Below are 23160 nucleotides of genomic sequence, written 5' to 3'. Positions count from 1 at the left end.
TTTTGGCATGGTCAACTTAAAAATATCCCATAATTAGTATATTAAAACATTGAAGTTACTAAATTTTGATAAGCATAGAAGTAACTTTTTTTTTTTTGAACAAACGGATGATTCTATTCATTCAAATAGAAGCATTACAAAGAGGGGGATAAAGAATCCCAAAGTTTAAGAGGTTACAAACATAGACTTTCACCAAAGTCATAAGCATGAACAAAGAAACATAAAGCATCAAGAAAGAATCCATAATAGCTATGAAACAAGTGCTAAAGAGCTGTTGGAGACATACAGGATCAAGGTTGCAAGATTTGACATCGTCGATGAAATCGAGAGATGGCAGATAGGTCACGGTCAAAAGACATTGTGCCGTTGGAAGAAGAAACCGAGCCAAAGAACTCACCGGGGTGAGGAGCACTAGCACAAGCAGGGCCATGGCAGGGATTCAGGGGGAAAAAGCCCAAATGGTGGTGGAGGTTTTGATGGTGGTTTTCTTGAGAAGGTGGTGCTTGAAGTAGTTGGCTAGAATTGTCGAGAGGTGTTTGTTGGTAGAGAAAACTCTAAGACCATAATCACAGTCTCGGTAATTTGAAATCAGAACTAAAATGCCAAGGGACTTCAAAAACTTAGGAGATGAAAGGTTCACAAATGAAGCTAATGCCAGGATATGCAAGCAAAAAGTGTGGAGCCGTAATATAAAAGGTGGATCCTCTCTGCCATGAAAATGGTGATCAAGAATTCCACACATATTAAATAGACGGTGAGACACTGATAGATAGAACACAGACCTAGACTTCAGACTAGAGGATGGTTGTAGGGTAATGAGAGCAGTAGGGCTCACCAAAGAAGCTACTAATAGGTGCAAAACAAACGTGTAAAGCCGAAACAAACCAGGTGGATCCTCTCTGCCATGAATATGGTGATCAAAAATTCCACACAAAGTAATGAATGTCGGTAGGATCCTTGATGGAGAAACGTTCAGCAAAGGATTGAAGAACTTTTCAACAACAGCGGAATGATTGCCAGTAATCGGCAAGACACAGACAAGGGAACAATAGACATGAGCTTCAGAAAAGAGGATAGGTTCTCGGATTTAAGTAAACCTTGGTAAATCCAGTTTTTGGATCCAAACGAAAGTGTCACAAACTGAGCAAATACCATAGTTCCAACAAACCCTTTGTACATCAAAGACAACCTAGCTAAATGGGTTCTCTGATGCAGTCTTCGGACACCGAGAATACCCAAAGAAACTAGGTAAAGTCGATAGGATAACAGGGGGTTAGAAAGAGAGAACATGGCCTTTTGGAGGTTGGGCAAGATCTTGCATTCAAGGCGGTAGTCGAGTAGCAAAAATAGATCTGTCAAGCTTAGGGGGTGACTTGGATTCAAGGCGGTAGTCCAGTAGCGGAGAAAACGCACTGCTCTGAAAGTTTCCTCACCAGCCACCGTCTCTGTCTCTGCCTGCCAAGGCTCGAGTGACATTGGCATAGAAAGTACTGTAGAGACAATTACCATTCCGGATCGGGAATTAGAAAAACAAAGGGACTTGATTTCTGCCAGCAGTGAGGCTGAGTCGGGGTTACAGATAGAGGAGTTTGTCAGTCTCCTCCGACCTATGTATTCGGTGATGCGTGAGCCTATGTTTGGATCTGATTGAGTGAAGCGGGTATGCGAAGGTTACAAAGAGAGACTCAAAAGGGGAAAAATAGATTGAACAAGAGGCCTAAGGAAGCAAAGAAAGCAAAGAACGGAAACTAGGGACGAGATACCCCGACGCCGGCGAGCAATAGCCCAACCGGCGTCGGAGAATTTTGGGGGTAATGGTGCCTCGATATTCGAGGTTGGGAGAGAAAATTTAGGGTTTTTTAATTAAAAGTTACAACTTAACTAAGCAAAGAAGTATTTATATATATATATATATATATATATATATATTTTGAAGTACATTTTGGTGTTCTACCCTTGAAGTTTAACTTATTTAAAAACTTATTTATATTATTGATCCCTAAAAAGTTATACAAAAATTAATAAGTAAAATATGGAAATCAAAATCGATTATCTTCATACAAAAATCTTGAAAATCAATTATTTTTCCTAAAATATCTCTACTAAATTGATTTCTGTCACCAAACCAATTTTGGTTTATACTTATACAATCGTTACATTTAACAATATATTCCTAAAATATCTCTAAAATATCTTTCATGTCTTCCATTAAAATTAGTATATCTCAATTGTTTTCTAGAAAAACAAACAATCTAATATTCTACATAATCGATTTCAAATTTCTTAATTAAAATTATAACTTTTATATTTTTTTTTTACTTAAAGGTTAAAGCAAATAGAATTCCAAATAAAAATTATAATTTTTATATACTTAAAGCAAATTCCAAATGAAAATTATAAGTTTTATATACTTAAAGCAAATAGAATAAAAAATATCTCCATGCTATTATATAAAACTAAAAAAAATTATAATTTTATATTTTATCTAACATAATGTTTTTTGTTAGTCATAGAAAACTTGGATAAAAAAACATAATCTCGTGCTGTATAGCGGGTTAAAATCTGTAACATCCGCGTACCAAAATGTGTATTTTGGGGATGGGTGTCGTTCGAAACCAATGGTGGTGTCGGTCGACACTAATAATTTCTGGTTTAACCAGTTCGATTTAGTTATCGATTTTGGTCGGTTTGATTTAAGGAAACCATTGAACCATGTTATTTAAGTGAAATGTCGACACTTGGCTGGTGTCGGTCGACACCTCCCTTCCAGCGAGACGATGTTTGTTTCCTGGTTTGTATGTTTATTTTGTTGATTGTTTTGGACATTGGTATCTCAGTTGCTTGTGTGTATAGCCCAGTAGATGGGAGGATTGCCTCGCTGAGTGTTTATTAAATACTCATGCATCTCAATTTGTGTTTGTGGTGCAGGTAAAGGCAAAGTGTGATCGTGGAATCAAGGCAATGAAGAGGAGGATGTTCTAGGGACTCGATTGGTTATTGTCTGGGATTGCTAGGTTGCTAGAGTTGGGTTAATAAAACATTGTTAGGATGCTGCTTCTATGTTTTTGTGTTGATTGGATCATTAGTTCAATTGTTATGCATTAATACTGGTTATTTGAGTATTGGTTATTTATTGGTTTAATGTTATTGTTTATGTTATGTGTTGTTGTGTGATTGTGGTTAGATGGCTAGTGGGTATGAGACCAATAGTTGTAGAGTATTTATTATTATTATTTTATTACTTAAAAAAAAAAGGTGGGGTCGTTTTAAATTCTATATAAAATAATTAAGTAATTACTCAAAAGTTTATTATCATAATGGACCTTGATCTATACATTCTAATATTACACACTCTATCAATACCAAAATTCTAGACATATTAATTAAGTCGATTAAATTTTGATTATGTAAAAAAACAAGTTATAAAGTATACTGCGGATTAAATCCTAAAATTAGAAATGAAAATACAATTATACATTTTTAACCCTAACAATAACAAAAAGTCTAACAAACAAATGCAACCTATATTTATATTTTTTTAATTACAAAAAAATTTGCTCTCCGGTATAGCGCATGTTAAAATTAGTAATTAAATAAAATAATGACCATTAATCTAGCTTTGTTGAATTAATTTAGCCTCTTCCCCCCCCCCCCCCCCCCCCCCTAATTTAGTAGGTTAATGGCTATATTTGGTTGGAGTCATATATATATTACCGATTTTCACAAAGGGGAAAAAACAGATTTGTCATAACAGTAAGACAAACAAGAGATTTCCACAAATAAATAATTTAAAAAAAACAAATTTTGTATATATTCATCAGTCATGAGATCTGCTACTTTGTTCATGCATGGTTTCTTCAATTTTGATATTACTCGTTGTTTGGTGTCACGTGCAAGGTAAAATATTAGTATATCCCCTTCAATATTAGTTTTTGTTGGTGACTCGAAAAACATTTAAAAAAAATCGATTATTACTAATTTTTTTTTTTTTTTTTGTAAAATTGTGAATTTTCATTAATGAAATTGCTTGTACAGAATACGAAGGTTTGATAGAACTTGCCAAAAAAGAAAAAAAAAACAAGAACTATCTTACTTTCCAGCAGAGCCTAAGATTTAAATAAATCTCAGCCAGTTCGATTATTACTAATTGCCAAAACTAGTTAATTTTGCCACTATAAAAAAACAGAACGGTTAGTGCAACTAACAACTAATAATAAACTTTGATTTCTACCAACAACCATTACAACTTTTTTCATGAACAATACAAAATGCAAGATGTGGAAGCAGCTCGGTTCGTACCCTGGGAGTGTACTTTCGTGGAGACTCACCCAGGAGCTTGCAAAGCAACTTCTAATTGCATGAAAGATTCAAAGACAAACAAGTTTGGAGCAAAACCTATTTCGTGCGGCCAATGTCGGGATGGACATATGAAGGTAAAGAGGAATGACACACGTGTTACCGAAAATCATTTTTGCAGATGTCTTTTTCCGTGCAAAACTTCAGTTTAAGATGAAAATGTCATATTGTAATTTTTGAGTTTATCTTTTTAGCTTTTACTGCGTTTATGTAAAAAGCTAGAAGATAATCTAAACATAAGATAAGTAATTATTTAATAATATACAAATACAGATAAATAATATTAATTTTTTTTTGGACTTAGATGATAATCTATGTGTTTGAAAAAAGAAAAATCGATATGTAAAAAAAATCATATTTTACCTGAAATTTAAAGCGAGAATACCTAGAATCAATACAATACAATAAAAAACGATGTGTTTGATTCATGGTGTGATACATCAGCCTCAACACTAAAGCAGCTGGTGTTGACACATTAGCAAAAATCAATAATCAATTAAATTATAACAAATAATACTCATCAGCTAAAAAACTACCACACTGAACGTACTCCAAATCCTTCGCTTGTAAACCTCTCTTTTATCTTTTTTCAATCTTAAGCTCCAAATATCGATTTCGAATCGCCGTTAACTATCACCGTGATTGAGCAGCGGTTTTCTCATTTGATTGTTACTTCTCTTCCACTATCCACCGCTGGGTGACTCGATTCCAAGACTTTAGCCGGGAATATCTATAGTAGATCTCTCTCTCTTATGCATATCTGAGTTTTTACATTTGATATTCCGATTGATTGTTTATGGCAGTTGACCTTTGATTATTTCATATATGCATATGGCAGTCTAATGCTTCTTTTTTTTTTTTTTTTTGAAAATTTGTGAATTTTCATTAGTGAAAATATATTGTACAAATGACAATAACTGGGATACCGGAAGATAGAGCTTGCTCAAAAAAAGTAAAAAAAGGGCTATCTTAGAGAGTGCTTACATAGGGTAGTGATCACTAGAGATATCTTAACCAGTCTCGCATGAGGTGTTTAAAATTTTTCCGGTGAGTCTTTGCTAGGATGGCAACCCGAACAAAATATGGGTTGGAGTCATGATGTTATTGTGAAGTCGATTGTTCCTTTCCAGCCAGATAGTATAGATTACTGCTTGAGCCACCAGTCTCCGCAGGGATAGCTGGGAAGAAGTATCAGGACTATCAAGCCATGACGCTAAGGCTTCCCAGGTATGGAAGACAAAAGGATTGTATCCTAGTTGCGTTGTTGTCTGCAACCAAATCTCTTCGCTGTACTCGCAATTGAGGAATAGATGTTCTCGAGTCTCAGGGTAAAGTCCACAGATGCAGCGGATAGTTTCGATTTGCATTCCCCAGCTTGCCAGCCTAGTTCTCGTGGGTATACGGTTGAGGTGTGTTAGCCATAACATGAAAGCATGTCTTGGTATAGCTCCCTTGTACCAAACATGCTTTGTCCATGTTAACGGGTCCTGCCTCTCCCTTAGTGCTTCCCAAGTTCTCTTACTGCTGAATCTGCCATGAGTGTCTCCTTGAGTGCACCAGAGGAAACAATCTTGTTCAGTGTTTAGAGCCGGGGATTGAATTGTTGTAAGGTGAATTTGGAGCAATTCATCTTGAGGTGATCTTGCTGGACGTAAAAGCCAGTCATTTGAAGAGCATGCAAGTGCCACATTCCCATTTAAAGGTATTCCGGTCTGAGCTGGCCCTGAGGACCCCAGAAAATGGATTAGTTGACCAAACGGGGTCCAATTGTCGAACTAGAAGCTTACGTGCTGGACATTACCCACGCACATCTCAGGAAAATACTGGCAAGGTGCCGAAGTTGTAGCAGCGCTTTCCACGTCCAGGAGGTCTGCTTCTTCTCATCTAGAAGCCAAAATACATCATCCTTTATTTTATTATTACTGATCCATTGTACCCACAGAGAGTCCGTAGCTGAGTGGAGTCGCCATATGAGCTTCAGGCGGATGCAGAAGATTAAAGTAGTGAACCACCGGTGGTTAGAGGACTGGTAAAGAGACATACATACCAAAGAGTTTTTCTCTTCATTCTCTCTTTTGTTTTGTTTTTATGGATTTGATTTTCTTTTTTCCTTTGAGATTTTCTTCACTTCAAAAACAAATTTAATATAACTTAAATGCTACCTCAATATGATGATGGATTGGGAGTCGATCGTGCTGATAACGTGTTGTGAACTATATTATAAGTTTGGAGATAACAAGATGTTTATAATGAGAAGAATCAAAAGAGAAGAGATCTAGAAGATGAGTGTATGGATTTGAGAGAGAAACTATAGAGAAACTTAGAGAAATAATAAGACTTATCAATACCATTTTTCTCTTCTACATAACTCCTATTTATAATGGGAGGAGATATAAACAAGTATAGAGAGGTTGATGACAAGTGGTGAACAAGTGTTACATGCATTTTGCATTTCATTAGGGAAGACACTTGTTATGATGGATTACATGAGGATGGACACTTGTTGTGATGGATACTCAAAGGGGAGTATGTGAGTATCCATCACAACAAGTGTCCCTCCTCATGCAATCCATCATAATAAGTGTCTCCCTTTATGAAATGCATGTAACACTTGTTCACTTGTTCACCACTTGTCAGCAACCTCTCTATACTTGTCTATGTCTCCTTCCATAGTGAACCAAATGGAAGAAACAAATGGTAGTAATAAGTCTTACTATTTCTCTAAGTTTCTTTCTAATTTGTCTCTCAAATCTTATAGATCTCTTTTCTTTTGATTATTTTCATAATAAACATCTTGTTATCTCCAACCTTATAATATAGTTCACAACAATTCTAAAGTTTTTTTTCTTCTCTTTTGTTAAATGTTTTTGTCTTCTATGTTGTCCGAAAAGAAACTTTCTTTCCCTATTTTTATTACGACCACATCAGAAGCAAACAACTTTGGAATGTGATTCTCTTTAACATTTACAGCTTGTGAGGATAATAGCAACAAAAGGAATCTTGGTGAAGAACATAACTATAAGTTTAAAACCCACAGACCATGTGCAGGGGAGGATGCACATAGGAAGAAGGTGGAGCACGTGCCCCATGCTGATTTGAAAATAATAATAATCAATAGTGTATTGTATACTTATTTGTTAGATCAATGGGAAAAAGGCTGAAAAATACTCAATCTATTTTTTATTTGGACGTTTAATACCTCGTCTTTTTTCGTTGGAAGAAAAATACCTCATCTAATTATCATTGGCTTAAAAATATTTAATATTTATATTGTTGCTGGATTCTAACCCGCGTTTTAACAGTCTTTAACGGACGTTACAGATCATTAAACGGATGTTAAAATCAAATCATAAGTGTGTATATAGATATATACAATACATTTACGTTTTCTACATGATATGTTGTCGTAGTGTAGTGGTTAGAAGTGGGTTGGTTTTGTCTCCTAACCATGCTTCGAACCCCCCTCCTCCCCAAATTTTTTTTTTCACCTTCTTCACTAATCGCAACCCTAACCTCCATTGGTGTGGCCGCCTAAAACCAAAGCTTTCAAATCCATCCATTACAACTGATTTTCCCGATCTAATAAACGACACCAATTTCTTCATCACTTAGCCAACCGTCGATGTATCCACTAGAAAAAACGGCGAGGATAATCATTGGGGAGAGTTTGTATGACTCTTCAGATTCTGGAGATGAAAAAAATAAAAATTACATTTGATTCGTCGGATCTGATTCGGAAAATCTCAAAACAGAACAGATAGTTGAGCGAGTATTGATAGAAAGACTTTGAAGAATCCAAACAGTCAAACACTCTTCTTCAACAATTCTTTTCAGTTTTGACTGATGTGTGAAGAAGAAACCAATGATTCAAAAAAAAAAAAATTGGGGGAGGAGGGGGGTTCGAAGCATGGTTAGAAAACAAAACGAACCCACTTCTAACCACTACACTACGACAACATATCACATAAATAGGGTAAATGTATTGTATATATATATATATATGTAAACACGTGTGATTTGATTTCAACGCCCTTTGATGATCTATAACGTCCGTTAATGACTGTTAAACCACGGGTTAGAATCCGGCAACAATATAAAGATTAAATATCTTTAAGCCAATGATAATTAAATGAGGTATTTTTCTTCTAGCGAAAAAGATGAGGTATTAAACGTTCAAATAAAAAATAGATGGGATATTTTTCAGCTTTTTTCCCTTAGATCAATTGGTTATTTGTGCAGTATATAGATATACAATGATGAGTTAGAGTCTCTCTTCTCCCATTTTCGTTTGGTTGACATCTCTTCACATTATTACTTTTATTTTGATTTGCTCTATCTCTATTATATAATTTGTTTTCTAATGTTTACATGTAAGTTTCTTTTGAGCAAATTTAATTAAAATCATTTTTAGGTAACATATTTTTGGTCAAAGTTATATAATAATTTACAATCTATATATACTTTCTGTGATATATATGTAACTAGTATATGTATATATATAAATATAAAAATCAATGGAAGTCATTTTTTATTATAAAATTCATGCAATTTTTAGTAACTTTACACAAATTATTTTTAAAATATTTACTAACTATATGAACGGTGCCTCATGCTAATATTTTTTCTAGATCCGCCACTGACCATGTGAAAACTGTCTCTTATCATCGATTTATCATTTATCCTGGAATCAAATCTTCTGTGCATAATCTCGTAGATCACATAAACTCAATTACGAAGACTCAACTCATTTCAAAAATAGAGTAAATTAGTTTCTTTAATCCCAAGAAAGTAGAAAGAGTATAAATTTTATTATCAAAGCTACTTTAAATGTAAGCATTAATTTCATGCGTTCAGTTTACTATAAATTATCTAGAAGGCCAAGGGGGCTAAGGCGTTTGCTGCTATTAGCTAGTTTCGTTTTTGTTGGAAATTGAGATCTGCAGGTAGACCAACAGGAGTAGATTCAAGCTTGTGTGAAGTGTCTCGTGGATTTTTCGGCGGCGTGAGCGGTTCCTTTACAAAACCGGGTGGTCGAATATCCGGTACATCCTCATCGGCTGGAGTCTTCGGATTCGCTACATCATCCAAACCCTACAAACAACATAGAACAAACAACTTAGTTCTGACAGCTAAACTTGAAATAGATTTGAATGAATGACTCCAGAAATTATTAAGTTATATAATACCAGAAATTTTAAGAAAAAAGATTTGAATGAATGACAAAAACAACCCAAGTTAAAAATGGATAATACTTTATGCAAAACAACCACATATATAAATATCAGGTGCTAAAGTTTAAGTAAATATAATGAACATACTTCGGGGTCTGATGGAAATAGACCAGGCTCGTCTCCATCGTTACGAGCATGAATCTCCGGATCAGCGGTTCGACCAGAAGAAGCTAGTCTCTTCGCATGAAGACGACGACCAAGAGTAGTACTTGCTACAGTAAAAGCTGGTGAAGACAGCATTTTTATCTTGGCTATGTTGTTTTTGTCTGCTGGATAAAACAATGATGGTGTTTAAGTGTTTTAAATACACGAAATAAATAGTCACAAAGCCAAACCCAAGTTTCATGGTCGATGGCTCTTGTTTTGAATCTAAGACCTATTCTACCTCCTCTGTTTTCTAATATTGCCTGGTCAAAATAATTTACCTAGTGAATCTATAGTAAATAAAAGTAGGAGCTATAAGCTTTTAAGGCTGTCCACATAGGATTTTAAACAATCTATGAGATTTGACATGTCACTCATTAACATTTTTTAAAATTTCCAGAATTTTCTTTATTAAGAATTATTTTAAAAAAACCTATTAGGATTTGACATGTCATTCATTCACATTTTTTTAAAATTTCAAGAATTTTTTAGAAAAAGGAAAATTTTAAATTTATGGAAATAAAAGAACTATGCATAATATCCCACATTGGCTAAAAAAAGTTTTAGACAATGGTTTAGAACCAGTAAAAATAAGATTAATATGCTTCCAACAACAAATGGGCAGGAAAACTTGATTTATCAAGCGTCCAAGTTTAAAAATTATTCGATTTGATCTGGTTTTTTATTTGATCAAATTAAAACTTTAAAAAGTTTTTAAAAAATATTATAATTTTTAAAATTTTTAAAAGTTTAAATATTATAAATATTGAAACTTTTAAAAGTACTTAGCTTTTAAAAAGTTTTTAAATATTATAATTTTTAAATGTTAAAAGTTTAAAATATTATAAATATTGAAACTTTTTAAAAAGTTCAAATTTTATATTTTGAAACCTTTTAAAATTTTAAAATACTATAAATATTGATATAAAACATAAATTATCTTATTTATCTACGTTTGTGTTTTTTTATTTCTTATAAGCTATAAAACATATTTTTGTGTATGATTTTATAGATGAGTTGATATTCTTTCATTAATTTTTTATTTTTGGGTCTAAGGAAGAAGGATTGACATCACAAGACCTTGATTTGATGTTTGAGTCAAGTTTTGGAGTTTAAAGAAGAAAGATGGACGACAAACACACATGTTTTATTAGCTTTACATAGGCATGACCAAGGTTATGGTTGTCACGGTTATGGTTTATTAATTATCGATTGTGGTTAGAAATTTTATTTAACCTTAACTATATAACCGTTTAATAAACGGTTAAACGGTTACGTTTAAATACAGTTCCGGTTCAAGCGGTTATGGTTATATACGGTTACGATTATTTGAGAATATGATACAGTTGATATTATTTGATGATATAATATAATTGATATTATTTATTTATAATTAATATGTTCTTATAGTGTACTCATATTTCTATATATCATATGATTCATATTAAATAAATTATTATTAGTATAGTTTATTATGTTTTAAAAATATTATAAAGCAAGTAAGGATTTTGGTTGGAGAAGATTCTAAATGTGTGGATCTAAAACAAAATAAGCATATGGATAAAATTATCAATAATTGGATGCATGTGTTGACTATGCTGCTCTTCATGAATTTCACAAATTTTACGAGAAAATAAAAAATTTTGTTCTTGGAGTTTGATGGGTTAACAAGTTGTGTGGTAGTCTTAAAAAAAGTTTTTCAGTGGAAGAATGTGAAGAGTTGACGAGGAAAAGAAGAAAAAGAGTATAACGAAGAAACAGACGGTAAAAGTAACAATGAAAATTACCACAAATTTTGACAATGAAAATGATAATACTAATTTTTTTTTTATAAGATAATATTTTACTACCATCATAATTTTCATCAAAATATATCTAATAAACTCACGCGTAGCGTGGGGTCAAAACCTAGTCTATACTAAATAAAAGTATGAGCTATAATCTTCTAAGACTGTCCACCTAGGATTTAAAACAACTAATAGGGATTATCCACTTTATTATTTAACATATTTATAATTTACAAAACTTTATATATTATTAACATCCAATAGGGATTAGCCACTTCATTATTTAAAATTTTTATAATTTACAAATTTTATATATTAGCATCCAATAAGAATTAGCCACTTCATTACTTAACATTTTTATAATTTCCAGAATTTTTTATATTCTGATTTTTTAAACGACCAATCGGGATCAAACATATCAATAATTAACATTTTTAAAATTATTAAAAATTTCTATATTAAAATAAAAAATGTTTATATTTCCATATTTCCCACATCGGCTAGAAAATTTTAGAGAGTAGCTGAAAACCATCTATACTAATAAAAAGTAGGAGTTATAAGATCCTAAAGGCGTCCACATAGGATTTTAAACCTCCAATTGTGATTAGACACTTTATTAATTAATATTTTTTAAAATCTCCAGAATTTTCTATATTAAGAATTATTTTAAACAACCAATCAGGATTTGACATGTCATTCATTAACATTTTTTAAATTTCCGGAATTTTTTAGAAAGGAAAATTTTAAATTTATGGAAATAAAAGAACTATGCACAATATCCCACATCGGCTAGAAATTTTTTAGACAATGATTCAGAACCAGTATAAATAAGATTAATATGCTTCCAACAACGAATGAGCAGGAAAGCTTGATTTATTAGGCGTCCAAGTTTAAAAGTATATTCTGTTTGATCCGGTTTTTTATTTGATCAAATTAAAACTTTAAAAAAGTTTCAAAAAAATAAATTATAATATTTAAAAATTTTGAAAGTATTAATATTATAAATATTGAAACTTTTAAAAGTTCTTAGCTTTTAAAAAGTTTTTAAATATTATAATTTATAAATTTAAAAAATTTAAAAAATTTATAATTTTGAAAACTATTAAAAGTTTAAATAATATAAATATTGAAACTTTTAAAAGTTCTTAGATTTTAAAAAGTTTTTAAATATTATAATTTTAAATTTTAAAAGTTTAAAATATTATAAATATTGAAACTTTTTAAAAGGTTCAAAATTTATATTTCGAAACCTTTTAAAAGTTTAAAATATTATAAATATTTATGTAAAACATAAATTATCTTATTTATTTACGTTTGTGCTTTTTATTTCTTATGAGCTGTAAAACATATTTTTGTGTATGATTTTATAGATAAGTTGATATTTTTTCTTTAATTTTTTATTTTTTTATCTTATTTTTTATTTTTATGAGAAATGAAATGATTTTGTTCTTGGAGTTTGATGGATTAAGAAGTTGTGTGGTAGTCTAAAAAAGGTTTTTTAGTGGAAGATAATGAAGAAGTTGACGAGGATGAAGAAGAAAAAGAATATAGCGAAGAACCAGACGGTAAAAGTAATTATGACGATTACCACAAAATTTGACAATAGAAATGAAAAGAAAGAATATGAAGAATAAGAAAACATTGAATAAAAAACACGAAAACATAGGTCGTAGCGATCAATTAAATATGAAAACGAGTTAAATTCATGATGATAAAATTGTTTTGTTTTTCTAGTGGTCAAAGAAATGGTTTAGGATATGTGAGGTCATCAGTTTCATTCACCTCGCCTTAATGTCGAGTTAAATTCATGATTTTTTCTCAGATTTGATTTTATAACATAACTGATTTTTATATTTCAAAAAACTGTGTATCTGAAATTTAACTTTTTCCTTAATACTAATTAAAAATTTTATAAGATAATATTTTACTACCATCATCAATCATATATAGTTTTCATCAAAATATATCAAATATACCCACGCATAGCGTGGGTTCAAAACCTACAAAATTTTAAATTTATGAAAATAAAAGAACTATGTACAATATTCCACATCGGCTAGAAAATTTGTAGACAATGATTCAGAACCAATATAAATAAGATTAATATGCTTCCAACAACGAATGAGCAGGAAAGCTTGATTTATCAGGCGTCCAAGTTTAAAAGTATATTCGGTTTGATCCAGTTTTTTATTTAATCAAATTAAAACTTTAAAAAGTTTCAAAAATATATATTATAATATATAAAAAATTTAAAAGTTTTAATATTATAAATATTGAAACTTTTAAAAGTTCTTAGCTTTTAAAAAGTTTTTAAATATTACAATTTTTAAATTTTAAAAGAAAAATATTATAAATATTGAAACTTTTTAAAATATTATAAGTATTTATGTAAAACATAAATTATCTTATTTATATACGTTTGTTCTTTTTATTTCTTATGAGTTGTAAAACATATTTTTGTGTAAGATTTTATAGATGAGTTGATATTCTTTCATTAATTTTTTATTTTTTATCTTATTTTTTATTTTTATGAGAAAAGAAATGATTTTGTTCTTGGAGTTTGATGGATTAACAAGTTGTGTGGAAGTCTAAAAAATGTTTTTTAGTGGAAGAATGTGAAGAAGTTGACGAGGAGGAAGAAGAAAAAGAGTATAACGAAGAACTAGACGGTAAAAGTAATGATCACGATTACCTCAAAATTTGACAATAGAAATGACAAGATAGAATATGAAGAATAAGAAAATATTGAATAAAAAATATGAAACATAGGTGGTAGCGATTAATTAAATACAAAAACGAGTTAAATTCATGATGATTAAATTGTTTTGTTTTTTCTGGTGGTAAAAGAAATGGTTTAGGATATGTGAGGTCATCAGTTTAATTCGCCTCGCCTGGATGTTGAGTTACATAATTTTTTTTTATCAGATTTGATTTTATAACACAACTGATTTTTATATTTTAAAAAATTATGTATTTGAAATTTAACTTTTTTCTTAATACTAATTTAATTTTTTGATAAAATAATATTTTACTACCGTCATCAATCATATATAGTTTTCATCAAAATATATCAAATATACCCACGCGTAGCGTGAGTTCAAAACCTAGTTATATAAAAGATCAATAAGCTTCTAACTATGAATGAGCAGGAAACCTGATTTATCAAGCGTCCAAATTTAAAAGTTTTATTTGGGTTAATCCAGTTTTTTATTTGAGCAAATTCGATTTTTTAAAAAGTTTATCTATATAACTTTCTAATTAGTATAGATTTTAGCAAATTAAAACTTCTAAAAGGATTTATAATATTTTAATATTTTAAAAAGTTTAAAAGTATAAAAATTATGAAACTTTAGATGTAGTTCAAAACTTTAAAAATATTATAATTATTAAAAAAATTAAGAGTTTCAAATATTATAAATATTTAAACTTAGTAGAATGTTCAAAAATATTATAAATACTTAAATTTTTCTCATTAATATTTAACTCTAAAAAAATGTTATAAATATTTAAAGTACATCTCAAGTTAAAAAAATATTTTAAATATTTAATCTCAATTAAATTTTTAAAAGTTTAAGTATTATTAAATATTATATATTTAATTTTCAAATATCTTAAAAATATTTTATTTGTCTATGTTTGTGCTTTTTATTTCTTATGAGCTTTAAAACATATTTTTGTGTATGATTTTATAGATGAGTTGATATTCTTTTAGTAATTTTTTTTATTTTTGGGTCTAAGGAAGAAGATTGACATCGCAAAAACTTGATTTGATGTTTGAGTCAAGTTTTGGAGTTTAAAGAAGAAAGATCGACGACAAACACGAATGTTTTATTAGCTATACATTTGTTCATATTACTTTATTTCCAAGTAATTTACAATTTTATAGTATTAACGATTTTGGTTTGAAAAGTTCCAATACGTGTGAATTTGAAACCAAGTAAGTATACCGTGAAAATATCAATAATTGAGTGAATATGTGACTATGTTGGTTTTCATGAATTGCACACATTTTACGAGAAAAGAGGCATTGATTTTGGTCGTGGAGTTTGATTGGCTAACAAGTTGTGTGGTAGTTTAAAAAGGAGGTTTTGAATGATTATTCAGCGGAGCAGAAGAATGTGAAGAAGCTGACGAAAAAGAAGAAGAAAAAAGTATAATGTTTAAGTATAAATTCATAATTCTTTTTATCAGATTTTTGAATTTTTAACACAACTGATTTTAATATTTTTCAAAATTGTGTATTTTAAATAATTTTTTTGCTTTAATAGAAATTTAAGTTTTTTCTAAGTTAATATTTCATAATTTTTATCTATTATGTATAATTTTCACCAAAATATATTAAATAAACTTACGCGTGAGTTCAAAAGTTAGTAAATGAATAAAAAGTTTATGGTTTTGCTTAGACAACCACGATTTTTGTAATAGCACGGAATGATACTATCATAAAAGGAAGGAGCCTATAAAAGAGAAGAAAAAAAAGTGAACTTTATTCGAAAAAACGAAATAATTATAATGGCCAAACTGAATAATTGTTTCTTCTAACCCAAATTATTTTTAGTAGTAACATTGAGACAAACTTCCAAAAATAAAACCCATAAACGTACAAATGTTTCTTCATATCCACGAGTTGAGGAGTGGGCATGGAGAGAAAGAGAAGAGAGATGTTTCTTCTTCGTGACGTTACCACCGTTCCATATGTGACTTACTTTATAATAAGGTCCAAAGCAACTATTACTCAATTCAACTTTTTATACCTTTCAAATGAAGTTGAAGTGACCAGGAGGTGGAACATTAGCGCTTCCGAACTGGAAACCAGATTGTGGAGCATGATTCTCATCGTTGCCTTCTTCTTCATTGTCTTCAGTCCAAAAATTTTCAAGGATCTTCACGGCTCTTTTGTATATATCATTGTTGTCGTGACTCTGAAGATTTTCAATCTTCTCAAGTCCTTCAGCTTCATCAATCATTTGAGCGTAGAGGTTGTCATCTCCTGTGTGACCTAACTTCTTCTCTGCTTCTCCAACCACGAGAATGTTCTCTAGCGCTTCTAAGCAAACCGTTATGACCTTCATATCCGGGCAAGTAAGGAGATCGCATATCGGTTTTATACAGCCTTGGTTCACCATAAACCTGAGAAGAAACAATGGATATATATATATATATATATATATATATATATATATATATATATATATACATAACAAATCAATGACCTTCTTTAATTGACGGAAACATTTGTTTTCTGTTTATGTGTTTTACTTGATTTGATCATGAGTGCCACCAGAAGTAGCATTTGAAATTGCCCAAGCAGCTTCTTTTTTTACTTCAAATTCTGCACTTTGAAGCACCCAAACAAGGGACTGGATTGTACCTGCTTCAATCACTGCCTGCACATCCGGGTTTTAATAAAAATCAGACACGGGAAAGTTCAACTTTCAGCTTTGTTGTTAAGTGCCATATATAAAACTAAACTCACTTGTATCTGATCTGCAATCCCAGCTGTAATGTTTGAGATAGTCCAGCAAGCTTCCTTCTTGATACTCTTCTTGTAAGTGTTTTTTAGAAGGTTCAAAAGACAAGGAAGCGCTTGATGGTCGATAACCATCTGTGTTAGGAGAATAAGTTAGAGACATTTTCTTCTGAAAACTCAAAAGTAGAAATATATTATATGCACCTGAGTCTGTAGATCATCGCCGGTTACAATATTTCCAATGGTACGAAGAGCGGGAATCAGCACTGATGGTGACGAATGGCTAAGCAGAGGAAGAAGAAGCATATAATTCAGATAGTATATTCATGCCTGGGCTGTAAAATTAAGATCACTATCAGATGCTTACGCTAAGAGCTCGATGAGGCGAGGGACAACTCCTGCTTGGATGACCGCTTCTATTCTGTCATTTGAATTATCCGAGAGGTATGACAGGGCCCAGCATGCATCTGTGAGAACTTCTTCATCTGTTGATTGCACAAGGCGCTCAAGAACTGGTAAAGCTGGTTGTGTCTGCTCAGAAAATGTAAAGAAACAACATATCAGACGCATGTTAAAATTATTGTGGAGAGTACATGATTGGTTGGTCAATAAAAAGAGTGTATAATCTTCAAGAAAACCTGTTCAAGTGAAGGCTGGGGCTTCCCTCTGCAGAAGTTTGATAATGTCCATGTAGCATTCCTCAACATTGAAAGCTTTGTATTCTCATTGAATTGAGTCAGAAGAGGCATCATGGCACCATAACTTAGGACAAGATCACGGCATTTTGGTGAGTCTCCAGCAACATTTCCCAACGCCCAAACAGCCTATACTCAGGAAAAAAAAAACAGAGACCTCAATGTGGTAACAGTCTCATTGAATTTACTCCTAAGGTCTAAGAGTTGCTCTGAAAACATTAGAAAAACAACAACAGTGGGGATTTTAAGCAAATACCTGTTCGCGGACATCTTCGCTTGCAGAGCTGAGAAGTTGGATGAATATCTGGACAGCGCCACTTTCAATGATGACATTCGTATTCTCTGATGTCCCTGAAGCAATATTGGTGAGCGCCCAAGCTGCCTCAAACTAAAAGCACAGGACATAAATAAACAGCAAAGGCAAGTTAAAACAAAATACATCAAACTAGTAACTATCATCAATCTATCCATAAAAAAACCAAACCGCAGAGATCAACTCACCTGGAGTTTGGGGAAGTCATCCCTGGAAAGAAACTTCACAACACGAGGGACAACACCAGAGTGTACAACCTCATTGATAGGAGGGTTTTGCTCTACAAATTAAAAACAAATTGCTAAAGACTCCTAACCAAAACGCTGACCGTCATATACTACTACTATTGATGATTGATAATAATAGCATAAATCACAAACCAATCGAAAGCAGTTTCCGCAAGAGATTTGTCGCCTCCAATTGTGAATTGCTATCCTCTGACCAGATTCCAGCAACCAATGCTGGTAGATTTTCTATTAACTGCAACACGAAGAAGAAGAGACAACTATAATAATAATAATCCACAAATCTACTCTCTCTCTCTCTCTCTCTCTCTCAGGTAGCTAAAAAGCAAAATCTGACAATCTCCGTTAAGATATTAACCCTAATTCTCTCTACATGTCAAATTCAAATCGACACACAGAGCTCAACCTAGATTCCATATAGCAAATCTCCAGTTCAATTAGAAACAAACACTTACAATCTAATACAAAAATCGATCTCCAGTTACATATTCATATGAAGTATATACGCTCCCTAACCAAAACAAATCAATCTCCAATTAGATCGATAAAAAAAAAAAAAAAAATTCATCGGAACCTGGGATTAAGGTGAAATCGTGAACACAAGAAAAGAATCACATACTTGCTTGGCTGAAGAAAGATCCTGTCCCGGTTGTGACGACGCGGCTGAGCCAAAAGCCGCAGAAGAAGCCGTGAGTCCTTCGCGCCGCTTCTTCTGCAAATTCTCCTCTCTCTTGTTCTTCCTGATCTCAACCATGTTATCCTCTCGCCTCCGCCGTCCTTCATCCGCATCCACCGCTACTTTGTACCGATTCCTTCGTACCTCCGTCTTCGCGCTCGGTCTGAGAGACATCGCCGCTAAATCGAATTCGAAATCGGAAGAGAGTATCGACGATCGGAATTTTTTTTTTTTTTTTTTTTTTTAACACACCACACCACACCACACCACACCACACACACGAGTTCGATTGAAGAGAGTAGTGGGGGTTGTATTAAGTAAGGGTTTTGGAGTTTTGATGCGAGTGTATTTATACAAAGAGCGTCTACACGATTCAGGAGACTTGTTGTTAAATCCAATATTGACCCTGCCTCTTGTTATTAATTACGACCCTGCCACGCAATTCTTTTTTTTGTTTTTTTCTTTTCTTTTCTTTTTTGAATTTGAATCTTAACGTCTCTCTGCTTTTTTTAGGTACACCGACTAATTATGGATTAACCTAAATACAAATATATCTTTTCCTTTATTTTCTCCACGCAAATATTTATTTCTTTTTCCGCAGCAAATATTCTAATTGTAAGAGGCTTTTAAAGGCCCAAAAAAACTATTACATAGCCCAAGCATAACTAAAATGTAGCTCCTAAACGTAACGAGACGATTCTGGAATTAATGGGGGCTTAAAAGATCAATGTGAGTGAGCATTACCAAGCGAGTTTAAACTTTAAACATATATAGCAGCCAGCCACACACTACACAAGCTATATAGATGCTTTTACTCTTCTATGCATCTTGGAAAGTTGAGAACAATCTGCACAAAGAAAGTTTGTTTGCTATATATATGAATATGATGTTAATTATGCATCTGGCTTTGCCATATGGATACACCTTGTTCCAGGCTATACGTACAAGAGAGTAAGAGGAATTACATTCAGTAGTGACTGTAATCCCAAAACAAACACACAGAAAAAACTAGCTGCAATTTGGTTCTAGCATCATGACTTGAAGAGGATATGAAAGGTATAGAGACACACAACACACTAATATACACTTGGAACCCGCCAAGCCAACGCTTTTCTCTTCAATCTTATTAACAAAATTTATCTCTAACAATGATACAATTTTGTCTTAGCCCTTACTCAATCTATTCTACCCAAAAGGATTGACCCCGACTAAGAATGAATCTGAAACTTTCTCTTTCCTATCTAACACAACACCCTGTGTAGATCTAAGAGAAGAAAAACAACCCTCTCTCTTTTTATCTATAAGAGACGAAAACCAACTCTCTCTCTTTTCTATCTAAACTCTCACCAGTGTAGATCTAAGAGAAAGAAAAACAATTCTCTGCGCACTTAATCACCTCCCTGATTAACGTCACAGAGAACTGGGAACACATCTTCTAAGCCTTATTTTTGCGGCTTCGAAGTTTACAACTGTATCAATATTCTAGAGTGCTCAACTTGGCTTGTGACCTACTCCTATAATATATATACATTACTTGAGAAATCCTAGAAGGCGAATCTCCAAGTATCAAGAGATAAGGAAACTATTTGCTCTCAAGCTTATCTTTTCCTTATTTGTTGTAGAGAATATTCTTCATATCTCCAAGGATAAAGAAACTGTTTACTGCTCAAGCTTATCCTTTTCTTATTTGTCGTGGAGAATATTCTTCATATCTCCAAGACAAATCTCGTCTCTATCTTCAATGTCAAGTCATCAACGTTCTTCGACACATCATCGCATCCACTCACGTCTTGCCACGTCAGCTCACACATCCACGTCAGCAACTCGAGCGTCTGTGAACTAATGCAGTTTCCTGATTGTTACAACGCTCTGTTCGGCACAACGACTTGTTCCTCACAACGAGTTGTTCTAGAATCTGCACAGGATAAACTTATAAATTAAATACATTACTAATATAATTCTGCGTACAAGTTCATCAATTAACTAATACAAATTAAATACAATCGAGAATTCAGTATATATATTATAGCTTAAATCAAATACTATTTAAATGTGTAAAAATAATTAAAGGCAAATTAGACTAAGTAAGAAACAAATTAAGAACGTTTTCGATTAATATATAGGCACATCTCCAGGCATACATGTAATGTACGTATATTCGTGTAATATATAAAATCTGCTTACATGAATAGAATTACAATATGCGTTTTAGACCATCATCATCTCTGATTTAGCTTTGTAACGTTCTGTATAAGCCTGGTTTTGCACCCTCATTTGTTCATAAAATCTCACAATGAACTCCTCAGCTTTCGCATCAATCATCTCATCACCTCCATCATCATTACCATAATATTCATCATCATCATCATCATCATCTTCATCGAGACAATCCATATCGCGCAACGACTTTGCTGATCCATATCCCGCGATTCCCGAAGAGCAAGAACTAGACGTCGCCGTGAAAACCTCGATCATCTCCGATATCTGATCGTCACTACTCGCCGCAACCTCTTCCATGGCCGCTGGAGAAGACGATGGTAGCATTACCGTAATATTTGACGATGGCAGTGTCTTAAGATCGTCGTTTTTCAACTGACGAAAGGACTCGACAAATTTTCCCCAAAACCCGTTATTAAACGGCTTGCTCCTCCTCCTCCGACGGCGAAGCATGTACAAAACCACACCGATCACATGCAGACCACGTGACCGTTTCGTCTTCATCTTACTCTTGATCTCTTCTTGGCCACCATCGATCATCATCTGATTTTCGATTTCCATATATGGTGATTAAAAGAGATTCAAGATGGGGAGACTTTTCCCTGCAATGAGCAGGGAAGAGAGATTTTGGAAGAAGATCCCAAGGTTCTTTTGCGTACAAACCAAGTCTATTTATATGAAAATAGAATACAAGGGTGTAGTTTACTATTTTAAAAATATTGGGGTGAGAACTGTAAGTTATGAAGAGTTTGAGGTTTAATAATGGAAGTAAAGGCTGTCTCTTAATGAGAGCTTTCACGTCATAAACTAGCAAAGACAGCGCGCGCTAACTGCATTTGTTACGAGAAGCCGGAAGTTAAAAGAAAAATAAAAGACAGCTAAAGTAAAACCAAACATATTATTTAAAATTACTAGTACGTACTAAATTGTTTTGCTAATTAAATTAATTATTTGGCTTTAATTTAATTGTAGTACGTCGTCGTTGATGCATACTTTATCATCTCCATGCACTGATAATAAACTTGTTTGTGAAGTAACAAAAAACAATGCAGTTATAAAACCTGCTGCCTGCTATCCCAGCCAGTCTAAACACAGTTCTGCGTCCACATGTGTACATAAGTAACATTGATTTGAAGCCTTTAATTTACTCTACCTGTCAACTGAAGCGCCTCTGTTACGATACAATCTTTGAGACCATCTTCCCTGAACTCTCATGTAACGATAAATGTAACCATGTGCAGATAAATTTAACCAATTTATAAACATCATAATATAAAATACTAGTTTTCTCACAGAATACATGTCAAAAAACAAAAACAAAAATGTCTAAGAAATTTTATTGTTGCAGGCAATAGTAAAACAAGACTTCTTCATACTTTGGCGGTGCAAAGCCTTATAATTACCAATATAGTGGGCGGCACTAATTTGCATGAAGATTGTATTTTTATTTTTAACATTATTGTTGTTACTTTTTTTGATTGTCAATATCGTTGTTCTAGAAGTTGACAATTTCTTTTTCATTTTCGTTAATCTATATACTTTCTGAGATCCAACAAAGAACGCACGTTACAAATACAGTATCTGGAAATCGAACACGGTTTCGTGGAAACTGGAAACTATGATAAGGAGACAGCCGCAACAACATGATTCAATGGCACACACAACTAAACTAATACAGGCTACTCGCTCATTATTAATTACTTTATAATAATAATCCCTATTTAATTATAATGATAGTTCCATTTTTATGTATTTGTTTTCTTCTATTAAATTAATAACCCTTATTATCTAACCGTTGCAAGTTCAGTAATGATCCAGCTTAACTACCACATATGTAATTATAGACTTGGAACTATTTGTTTATCAATTTATTTTATTCAAAATAAAATTGCATTTCTTAAAAGACAAAACTCTTTCTAGTCAAATCATATAGAACTCTTCTAACACTTTTATTTACGAGTATATATAACAGATAACCATATAATTGAAAAGAATTAATAAACTAACTATGGGGCATGTATGTATG

The 23160-nt window shown here is 32.4% G+C and overlaps 4 protein-coding genes across 4 annotated transcripts; all 4 read right to left on the bottom strand.

Annotated features, from left to right (window-relative positions):
- Positions 1-5414: 5414 nt before the first annotated feature.
- Positions 5415-6326, bottom strand: LOC147930006 (uncharacterized). The gene is made up of 2 exons (XM_087480821.1): positions 6293-6326; positions 5415-6079 (listed from the first exon to the last, which is right to left on the bottom strand). The coding sequence occupies exons 1-2, from the start codon at positions 6324-6326 to the stop codon at positions 5415-5417; spliced, it is 699 nt and encodes a 232-aa protein (XP_087336947.1).
- A 2762-nt stretch (positions 6327-9088) lies between these two features.
- LOC104737570 (uncharacterized) lies at positions 9089-9868 on the bottom strand. Its single transcript, XM_010457772.2, has 2 exons — positions 9675-9868; positions 9089-9447 (listed from the first exon to the last, which is right to left on the bottom strand). Exons 1-2 carry the CDS (start codon positions 9825-9827, stop codon positions 9265-9267), a joined length of 336 nt encoding a protein of 111 aa, XP_010456074.1. The 5' UTR covers positions 9828-9868; the 3' UTR covers positions 9089-9264.
- Positions 9869-15983: 6115 nt separating this feature from the next.
- LOC104737569 (importin subunit alpha-3) lies at positions 15984-19307 on the bottom strand. Its single transcript, XM_010457770.3, has 10 exons — positions 18861-19307; positions 18377-18476; positions 18185-18276; positions 17940-18071; positions 17627-17812; positions 17356-17519; positions 17193-17271; positions 16995-17123; positions 16778-16905; positions 15984-16648 (listed from the first exon to the last, which is right to left on the bottom strand). The coding sequence occupies exons 1-10, from the start codon at positions 19089-19091 to the stop codon at positions 16276-16278; spliced, it is 1614 nt and encodes a 537-aa protein (XP_010456072.2). The 5' UTR covers positions 19092-19307; the 3' UTR covers positions 15984-16275.
- Positions 19308-20999: 1692 nt separating this feature from the next.
- Positions 21000-21770, bottom strand: LOC104737568 (uncharacterized). The gene has a single exon (XM_010457769.2). The coding sequence runs from the start codon at positions 21693-21695 to the stop codon at positions 21126-21128; it is 570 nt and encodes a 189-aa protein (XP_010456071.1). The 5' UTR covers positions 21696-21770; the 3' UTR covers positions 21000-21125.
- Between the last annotated feature and the right edge of the window lie 1390 nt (positions 21771-23160).

This window comes from Camelina sativa, chromosome 13 (genome assembly GCF_030686135.1).
Source record: "Camelina sativa cultivar CO46 ecotype springtype chromosome 13, ASM3068613v1".
NCBI lineage: Eukaryota > Viridiplantae > Streptophyta > Magnoliopsida > Brassicales > Brassicaceae > Camelina > Camelina sativa.
This window is presented reverse-complemented; position numbering and strand designations above follow the sequence as displayed.